An 11,347-nucleotide genomic window follows, 5' to 3' on the forward strand; every position below is an offset into this window, starting at 1 on the left:
AATTCATGTTGTTGACTTGCCTTGCTAACAGGACTGCATTTTGCAGTGCATCGTGCGCATATTTTCGATCCATTACTGGTTTTACATATTGTTTGTTTGACCTGATAAAACATTACAGAAAGGAAACATGAGCTTCAATCTGCGGTCCCGTTACCGAGTTCCTTTGAAATTTGCAGCTGGCCCTTTTCATTTAACTGCATCAGTACTGCAGTCTGTCCACCATCTTACTGTTGGTATTGCTAATGTTTTTTTTATCTTTATAGATTGTTATCCTTAAGCTTAGAATGGACAGTTCCAAATTTTAAACAAGGCAAATTTATTCATTTCACAAATACTGGGTCTGCAAGTTAAGGATTAATGTTGTTGTTTTTTATCTCCAAATACTTACATTGATACAGGTTTTATTTACCAGTACAACAAATGCAGACCAAGATCAATAGGCACTGTTTACTATTCACTAATTCAGTTAATATATATTTTGCAATTACTCTAAAATAATAAAATATTTTGTCTAAATTGAAAGATGGACAAGTCAATTAAAGATATTTAGCAAGTGACAGGATTATAAAAGAGAAAATTAAACTATGGCTCAACATTTTAAATCTAAATCGTTTTATAAGAAATATTTTATATTTGTTCCCTGACATTTTATTTTTCACACTGAGCATTACTGTTAAGGCTTTCCTAAAAACAGGGATGATCAAAGGCATAGGATTATAACATTCTGCCAAATTACATCTAAATACATATAATGAGACTTTGCTTTTTGAATTTTAGTTATGGTAATAACTTGCCCTTATTATGAAGTAACACAGAGTCTGAGGCCCACAGGTCTACACTAAACTCCAAATGTTCCATTTTCATATTAACATCCCTCAGGAGAACTTATTCAATTAATCTAATTTTCAAGTACCAAATAAATGAAATTAACTCGAAAAAATTCCCCCTTTGTTCAAAAGTTTTCAAAATATGGTTATTTCCAATATGGTATCTCATAATATAAAGTCATGTTCAATAGAATTTGTAGTACCGGTATTATTAAAACAGTACTCATGAATACTTGACTAACATGTAATTGCAAATCCAAAGAATTAATGTCAGAAATGAAATTTGCTGGCAATATAATACACAAACAACCAGGAAACCCCTCAATACCTCTAATCTACTGGTCCACTCTCTATATTTTAATTAGTGAAGCGGACAATTTGTTTCCTGATCTTTTATTTTTAGAAACGACTGTCACTAACTCATTATAAATAGCTCTTGGGATGCTGTTTTGAAGAAGGTTTTAAAGTGATGTGATGCACTTTTCTAAGATCATTAAATTACTGAAATACATAGTTTGAAACATAAAACTGAATTGTTTTTCCAAAAGAAAATAAAAGCTGATTGGAGGCCACTTTAAATGGGCGGTTAAATGTAAAAAATTTGCACAATTTTAAATCTAAGTTCTAACTATGCACTGTACCAACCAAAACTTAAAAAATTGTTTTATTTTGCCATTTTCAAGTGTTCTTTTTTCTCCTATAAAATCAATTGAGCCTTGCCTCTTTTATATTTGAATTCTAGAGGTAAAAAAAATCATAAATTTCCATCATTAAGAAAATTAGTTCCTTACCAGTGTTTCTTCTAAGTAATCTTTTTATCTGGGACACTTGCTGTGCAGTATATTAATGTTATTTTGATTACATGTCTGTAGATTTTTTACAAAGACTAAAGAGAAAATACAACAAAATAGAGGAGAACCAAACATACATACTTAATCCCGAGAAAATTTCATTTACATTTTTTAGTTTCTTTTTTTTTTGGCATGAAGTTATAGAGAGAAAAATATCTAAAAAGAAACTTTAAAATAATTATTTTTACTTGAAAAGATTTTCACATAATAATACAATGTATGATACATGTACTTTCTGTCATATATTAAATATTATATTTTTTACAAAGCCCCTGTTTATCTTAACAATTTATAATAATAATAATCTTTATATTATTCATTGGCTTCACTTTATGTTACAGTGTAAAATTTATTCTAATTTCATTTTTTTTTTAGTTTTCTTTTTAATTAGCCAGTATCATGCAGTTATGGCAATTTTCCACAAAGTAGTGCACATACATGTATATGTGTTTATTTCATTTTAATAAAAATCCTACCATGCTGGAAACCAATGTGATTAACCCTTGTCACATCCATGCAGTATGACCAGGCTCTATACTGGTGATTGAAACTTTAAATTACCTTTTTTTTTCATCTTAATTTATGATAAATCAATTGTTATTTGTTGATATGATTTATGTAGATTTTAGACAATAAAAGTCAGAAAAATATTAGTTATATTATTTTTAAATGCTTTAATGCCATAAAATATAACAGTTGAAGCTCTAGACACCTTGCACATGTAAATTGGGTATTTTCAAGTGCCAGAGGGAGCGCCCTCCTGGACCCTCCGCAATGGCTGAAAATTAAAATTGGCCAGTGGAAACCCTGCATCTGATATTTCCAAAATTTGTAAATTAACGGTTTCAAAAATGGAAGCAGTTTTAAAAATGGAAGTGGTTTCCAAAAATGGAAGAGAGACAAGTCCATTTAAGAGATTCAGCAGGTAACCTAGTTAAAGAATAAATACACCAAGGACCAAAGCAACTTGCTGCTGATCATGAAAAACAAAATGTCAACAGAGGGGAAAATTCATCCCACAAAAAAAAAAATCTACTGCCACCTTGGTAAAATTCTTTGAGACTAATTTCCCTTGAAAATCATTCAGCTGTTTTCCTGCCCCAAGACATTAAGACTGGATACAAAAAAAAAGTTCTGTAAACTTTTCTGTTTATATGAGAAAGTGTAAATATTGTGCAGCATGGCTGATTTCCCTAAAGCTTACATATCGTTTGATACCGTTTGATGTTGGCAATTACAGACTGTTACCAATCTCGAGTTCTAAGGCAAAGAATTATCTCCTGGTTGCTGATTGCCTCACTTTAATATCATTTTTTGTGTGTTTGGCTGGCATGAAATGTGTATCCTCTCAGAAATGCTTTGAGAATATTAGGCTGGTATTTAGTTCTGCTATTTTTATGACAACATTAGTGGCTTAATGAGAACACCAAAACAACAAATAAAGAGAACTGAGAAATAGAGTGAATAAACATGCATTTTACAGCCATGAAATTTGGCTACAATCTAAGAATAGTGAATATACACAGTGTTTTCTTCACATTTTAATAAAATGTTGTCCTTTTTATCTTTGTATATGATTTTAAGATAAAAGTTATTGTAATTTTCAGCGAAAAAGCAAGGCACTAAAAAAAACTTTTCTATTGATACCTTAGTATTAGGGTAAAGTAAGACCTTAGCTGGCTTAGCATGTGTACACTTAAAAAAGGATAAATTCTGCTCTGTTTTGAATGAAAATTGGGGAATTCTTCACAAACATAATTATATTTACTTGTACTTAACACAATATTTAGCTTCAAACATAAGCTTCTTTGTAACTTCTAAATTTCTACAAATTTTATAGTGACAATTGGATCCATTTTGACATTCATATTTATTCTTTTATATAAAATATATGTATATGTGATACATCTAAATGCTTAGCAATCACTTATTAAAGATATTAAATATATAAAGAAATCTACAAGGAAATTGTTCTAAAAGTGTTAAAGTGTGCTTTTTCTCTTCCAGCATTATGTTACGAGAATTTTCAAGTGTCAAGAACATGGGTAACATAATAAAATACAATTTTAAAGCTAGACCTGGGCTTGTGTTTGTACTTTTCTTTTGATTTATACTTATAGATTTTTAAAACTAATGCCACGGAAAGTAATTAAGTTACATTTATAAGGTAATAATTTTTATAAAGTCATCCTTTTTTTAAATACCTACAAGTGTACTTCAGCACCCACATAATTTGCCTGTTGGGTTTAAGTCACATCAACCCTGCAGGACTTCCATGTAAGTGTAAGTTTGGGAGTCATTTACTCCTGACTTCCAAAATATAAACCTTTCATTCTTTTACCTATATAATGTGATTTCCAGTGTCAGACATTTTGCAGTCTCTGAATTCCATTTTTTTAAAAATCAAATGGAAGCCCTGTGCTGTGAAATTCATATGAAAACTTTCCAGCTTTACTGGTGGGTACCCATTACATACATTAATTCAGGCATATAATATGTGGGCACCTAAATAGAACCACTAACCTTCCTTTTAAATTTAACTGCAACTGATGAGCCAAAATATCTAAATAAAAATCAAACTTAAGAAAAATGTACTTTTTGGTTAAACCGAATCATATTCTTTTATCAGTTCACACATTTAGTTCCAATGTTCAGAGTTTGGTTTTATTTCTCAAAAGCTTTTTATTATAGTTTTCAATGTTTCTTTTTTTTTTGCTTATTACTGTGACAATATTTTTTCCTTCTGTTGCTTTCTGCCAATTAGTACAGTTTTAGTGATAACATAGCTTAAGCGCATAAATTTATGATATGCATCATAATATAATTATACATACTGTATGTACATTTGTAACAAAAAAATGCTGTGAGATATATTTTTTTTTATATATAATTTATTAATATCTAGAATTCCATTTAAAGTTAGTGCTTTAATGAAACGAAAACAAAAACACTAAAAATGGATTAACATCTTAAGTACCCTTATTGTTTGATATAACACAATTTGTGAAATATATTTCAGTTAGACTTTCTTTTATCAACTAATTCAAATCTTGCATCTTTAATTCGAAGTACATTATGGCTATCACTGATGACAGACAGTCACAATAACGTTAAGGTCAATCTGTGATGTTAAAACTCAAATAATTTAAAGGAGTGCCAATTAGCATGCATCAATATTAAAATACACATTGGTTTCCCGGGGTTGGGGTTAAGGCCCCCACTGTTACACATTTAAATGGATTTGTTTTGATTTTCAGTGGTAAACGATATTTTTTACTGTTTAATCGAAATGACCATATTGTCTTACAAAATATCTTAATCATTGCCTGTAATCATGGATTTTATCAATTCTTATTGGTTTATTCCAAAGTAAAACTGAAAATGGGTGTTTACAACACTCCACACAGCATCACCTTGCAATAATCGCTTGTGACATAATACATTTTTTGTAAAGTTGATTTGCATTTGATCTTTCAAAGGAACGAAATGGGGATACATTGCGGAAAATGTGTGCCGACACAATCACATTGTTTATTTGTACATGTATCAAAAATAGAAAGTATGTCATCATTTGGCGACTCGAATATATAGTGTAGTATAGTACATACTAATAACATAGACATACCACTGTTTAAACGGTATCGTTTCGGTTCTTAGCATTCATCAGGGTTCTCACTAGGACTTTAAAACATGGAGTCCATGGACTCCCAACCCTAAAAAAGTTGGAGTCCAAAAGCGCGTCGCAATTAATATGTTTACAGATTAGTCATGCAATGTTTACAATAACATTGCTGATATTTTGAATGTTCAAGAGACTTCCAAAGTAAATAGTTATTCAAAAGAAACTCTGAACTACATAGCATAATTATTGTTTTGTTGTTAATATTTATTATGAAATTATTTCATTATAATGCATCAACCAATTGAAATTGTTTTTTTTTTCACTTTAATACCAAATCAAATTTTTCTCTGGTTAAATAAGTCCACTCTTAAGACAAAAAGTTTATATTTGTTAAAAAAAAACGTAAATGTATAGAGGCAGCGTTTAGCGGAATGAATAGGAAAATCGTGTACAGATTCACACAGTGTGTAAGAGATTCATCCGATCGACGATTATTTTAGCAAATATCTTCAAAAGGGGGCAAATTGAAGATCAACATTTAAAGATTTAATGTTGATTAAATAATAAAGAAACAATTCATTCGCATGTTTGGCTTGGTAACCGAGAATTTTTGCGAAATTTTAGGGTTTCTGGCGAACGTGAAATCGCCGATGTTCGGGATCAATTTTCGGATAGAGAAAAGCGTATGTGTACCTGGCATTTAGGCACAATATCTTAAATTCTTAATACTCTTATAGAAAGATTTTGCAAGAATGAAACTAAAGCAAAATTGTGCCTAGAAAATGCCGAAATATTCGACATTCATTATAATGCCGAAAATATTCGACAATCATTCAAAATTACACTCAATTGTAATTTGAGAAAACAGTCTTTAAACTTACGGCGTAAATAGTCGATAATTTTATCCTTTTGTCGGTAAAATTTGCTAATTTCCAATCAACTGTTGATCAAAGATATAAAATTATCACCTCGTCATATATCTGGTTATTACATGTACTGTACTGTACAGCGCGTGTAAACATTAGTCTGATCACTATTGCGTGATAATGATCGGAAGCGTTATCGCTGATTGGCTAATTGCTTCACGGGTCGATGTGCATAGGACCGCCTACCTATAGACTGGCACGCGCTGACGCATTTGTGTATTTCTGGTTGTAAATAATCGGTAATGTTTATGCGTCCCCGGGCAAAATTAAGCGTACGTGGAATCCTTGCTCTGAAATATTTGCGTCCAGCTGCAATAAACATGCGTACCGGGACGCCGAAATAAGCGTCCCCGAGAACCCTGATTCATGTAATTATTTACAAAAAATTGTAAACGTCGGAGCCTTAGTTGGGGTATAATAGGTCAACTTAGCATTATACCAAACAGATCCATACTTGTAATTTGCAAACATAAAAATGACATAATTTTATAAATTTATTGATCAGATGTTAGTATTCACTACCCAAATTAAAAAAATACTTTACCTGCATAGTTGTGACCCCAATCTCTTCATTGCTCACTAATCTCAGATTTGCTGAGAGCTTCTGGGCTTCATTTTGTATACTTATTCCATTAAATGGCTTTACTTTTTCTTGTGTAGTGTCTGTAAAATAACCATCACTTGCAAATAATTTAGTCAAACTTTCACTGTTCCCTAGATCTTTCAGAGTCAAGCCTGATCCTTTCAATTTGTTAGAATCCCAGTCTTTGACACACTTGACAGCTGAACACACATTCAAGAAAACAAAGTACCTCAAAAGCACTGTTGACAAAGGAACAGATCTGCTTTGACCTACTCTTACAGTCGCCATTTTCGTAATTTAGGTCAATTAAGAAGTAAATAAATCCATATTCAAATAATCACGGAGTTCTTCACAGAAGGAAAATGGCACAAAATACAAGCCATGCTATGTTGTTCAATTGCTAGTAATAATGTAACTATCCGTTAACTGTGGGTTGCACAAATTGTATAATTAATTAAACAACGGTCCCGTCCTGTTCCATATCAATACACAATAATCTAGCAAAGCTAGAACAACCACGGTTTCGGATAAAATCTAAAAAAAAAACACGGCGAGCATCTAAAAAGTGAAAATAGGTGGAAACGACGAAAGGATGTCAATTGGTTCCATGGCACGGCTCCTCCATCTAACTTTTTTTATTTCTTGACCAATTTTAATAATTTTGGTAAGAAAACAAAATACATGTATACAGTACCCTAATTCAAACTAATTTCTCTAATCAGGATCGAATAACATGTAGCAAAAAATATTGCAATTTGCTGTGTTTATCCTGCAATAGCCTATTTAAAGACTGGTACTGAGTTCGTACTTTGATAATGGTATCTTTAAGTTGTAGGAATGATTTACAAACACTTCATCCCTCAGACAGTTAACCTCTCATTTTAAGAAATTTGATTGAGACATATTTCACCCCCCCCATTTTTATTTTGTGTTTAACAACTATTGATGTAGAAAATGTTAAATGTATTCAATAGTGATTGAGTATGTTTATTGTTTTAACATATCATTATTATTTTATCATGTAATTGACCAAAGACAATGGATATATATTGTTGTTTTTGCCCTAAAAAAGGCTCATATCACAAAGTTATTTGTAAGTAAATTCTTTATTTCTTATTTTATTTTTGTATATTTTATACTATTATTTTATACTATTTAACACTTTTATTCAATTAAAGTGATATAACTAATTGTAGAATATTCTTTCTATTGAAGTGTGTAAACCTTTGTGTGTGAATTTTCCTTTGATATATATTAAGTATATAATCTCTTTCATACTTCCTTTGTGTCTTTAATTGGCAGTATCTTGTTTAAATGATCTGAAAGCATAACACGAATACAAACTGAACTGGCAACACATAGCATGTGATACCGGTAAGTTTACTTACTTTGTTAGCAACACTTTTTAAGTAAGAAAAATACAAATTGTTCTTTTTTATTTATTACAATAAGTGGAAAAATATTTTCGTTCGTTCGTTCGTTCGTTCGTTCGTTCGTTCGTTCATTCATTCATTCATTTATATTCATTTTATATTCATTTTATATTTATTTATTTATTTATTTTTCAAACAATATTATTTATTTATTTTACATACAATATTATTTGTTTATTCATTCTTTTTTCATTTTCATACAATGATACCTTTTTAATCCAATTATCTAATCAATTATGAGATAACTGTTGAATAAACAACCAATCAACATGTTGAATAAACAAGGTGAAATGCAATAAACACTTAATGGATGAAAGTGATTTGTATAACAATGGACAATACGATGATCATGAATTAAGGACAGAGGGTTTTGGATTAATTTATGGACGTTTATAAGAATGTGTTGTTTTTTTTTAACCAGTAAAATGTTATGTTTTATTGCATGTTATATGTAAATGATTTAAAGAAATTATTACATATGTTATTTGTTTCTGAATTATTTACTAAACAAATATTTACTCTTCGAAATGGCTGTTTATTGTCCTTTAATTAAAAAAAATATCAATCAAATAATTCTAAAAATAATTAAAATAAGCATATGATATAAAAGCATTATGTTGTTGGCTTTTATACTTTATAGAAAAAACTGGATAAGGCGTGAAGTATCTTACTGATTTTTTTATTTTTTGGGGGGGGGGGGGGGGGTTGAAGTGTCTTGAGGGGTGAGTTGTCTTCAAAATATGAGGGGTGTCTTGCTACCGTACGAATAAGTAAACCGACAAACATGGCGGTTGGGCGAGTCCATTTACACATCCTTTGTTGAAGTTTTTGACGTCCATTTGTTACATTTGATTGACCTAAGACAGGTAGAACTGTTCAAATCGTGTTAATTGTGTATATCGCCGTCCAGAAACGGCGATAATTATATTTTTGGCTTTATCTATTGTAGTTTTTTTCTTATAATATTTAAGCCTCTCTTCATAATCATTTTTAAGCAAATCTTTCCCTATTCAGATGCTTTTTTACAGACTAAGATATTCCTCTTCGTCTGGAAATCTAGGCTGATACTATATCAATAGCTTTTTTGTACAATGATTTTGTTAGAGTTATGGCACTTAGATAATTTTTATGTTTTAGGTTTGCCCGGGCAACTCCTCTAATACCACTAACGCAATTTCAGTAAAACTTTACAAGATTGATTGGTACCTCAAGTCCTTGCGCATATTACACGGGTTTTCCGCTTGAATGATTTTTTGCAGAGTTATTTGCCATTCTTTTAAATGGTTTTGTGTGTGTGTCTGAGTGTGGTGCCAGCTACACAGAAGCTTGTTTCGACTAAACCTCAGAAACAACTGGTGCATTTATATCAAAACTTTACAGGTATGATCAATATCATGTCTAGTTGTGCATCTCATCAACATTTTTATTCAATGATTTTTGTCAGAGTTATGGCCTTTTAATAATTTTGATTTTTAAAATTTGACCGGACTACTCCTCTTATAGCACTAATGTTATTTCAATGACACTTAAGAGTATTGATTGCTAGCTAATTTTTTGCACATTTTAGATGTTTGATGATTTTTGATAGTTATGGCCCTTGCATAAAAACTGTTTTGGCCTGTTAATGATTTTTGTGTTGCCAGCTACACAGAAGCTGATATATAATACAATTACAAAGTAGCCAAGTGATTTTGTCTGTCTGTCTGACTGTTTGTCACAAAACTTGTCCGGACTACTCCTCAGAAACTACTGGTGCAATTCCATCCAAACTTTACAGGAATGATCAATACCAGGTCTAGTTGTGCTATTGTCGGCATTTTCTGGTTCAATGATTTTTGTCAGAGTTATGACTCTCTAATATGTTTTTTTATAATTTTTAAAGTTTATCTTTCGGACAATACCTCTTATACTACAAATGAATTTCAATGAAACTATACAGGATTGATTGGTAACTCAAGTACTTTCGCAAGTTTTCCAGTTTAATGATTTTGGATGAGTTATTACCCTTGAATGAAATCATCAGGCAACTCGTGTGGTCACTGACTGCTCTTGTTTTTTTTAAAGCTACAGCTATAAATTTTGGACTTCATGCTATAGATGCAAAATTGAACTTTGACATTAATTGACCTAGATTTTGAACAAGTGACCTTTTCTATGAAAACAGATCTAAAAAGTGAAATTTGGACTGTAAGTGCAGAATTTAACTTTGACCTAGATTTTAATTTTGACAAAGTGACCTACTTTATGTAATCAGAGATAAAGCTATGATGAAAAGTTTCAGACGCAGAATTGAAATTTGACCTAGATTTTGTACCACTGACCTATATTTTTTGTAATGAGAGCTACAACATTAAAAACTGAGCAACCGGCACAGATTCAGGTGCAGTTTTGAACTTTGATATTAGTTGACCTAGAAATTGACCCGGTTACGTACTTTTGTTTGTAGCTCTAGTTTCGTGTTTTAAATTTCTGCTACATGCAATTAAAGTTGTGATATTTGAAAATAGTGATAAATCCTAGACATTATATTTGTAAATGTAAATTAAACATGTTCTGAGTACACACATAGTACACAAAGTCTACATACGTCATGTTTTAACTCTACACACTAAAGGTAAATACAGTATGAATACATTGTGTCGTTAAAAAATCGGCGGTTTTTTAAAGAAATGACTAAATTTATTTGACCTATAATATGGAATGCAGCTATCAATACACATTTTGTGTGTTCTTTTATTCAAATAAGACATATTTAGTATGAATTTCCTAGATTTCAATGAATTTCTGCAACAAAAATATTTTACTCAAAGATGAGCCTAGTACATCTTTAAGTTAAAAAATACAGAGGATATTTATAGAAATTTGCTATGTTGATATTTTCCTCACCATAAATCGAATTGCAATATAAGCAATGACCGAAATGAAGGTTTAATGGATGTACGAGTGTATTTGGGTTGGTAGTCAGACTATTCTCTCCCTTTCCAGTTCCTCCCCTGACGTTTCCTCCCTGACGGTTCTCTCCCTATTTTGGGGGAGAACCGTCTGCATATTTGCAAATAAGCAGACAGTTCCTCCCCATTTTTATTTTTATTATTATTAAAGTAT

General features: G+C 31.0%; 1 protein-coding gene across 1 annotated transcript in view; it reads right to left on the minus strand.

Moving 5' to 3' along the window:
• Positions 1–7,310, minus strand: part of LOC132716538 (VWFA and cache domain-containing protein 1-like) — a 45,784-nt gene extending 38,474 nt beyond the window's left edge. Inside the window, exon 1 of the mRNA XM_060699833.1 lies at positions 6,771–7,310. Within this exon, the coding sequence (XP_060555816.1) occupies positions 6,771–7,097 (327 nt within the window). The 5' untranslated portion in view covers positions 7,098–7,310. The remainder of the gene's footprint in view (positions 1–6,770) is intronic.
• Positions 7,311–11,347: the final 4,037 nt, after the last annotated feature.

The sequence above is a fragment of the Ruditapes philippinarum genome, unplaced genomic scaffold, assembly GCF_026571515.1.
Source record: "Ruditapes philippinarum isolate M1 unplaced genomic scaffold, ASM2657151v2 ctg5417_1_1_1_1, whole genome shotgun sequence".
Classification (NCBI taxonomy): Eukaryota; Metazoa; Mollusca; class Bivalvia; order Venerida; family Veneridae; genus Ruditapes; species Ruditapes philippinarum.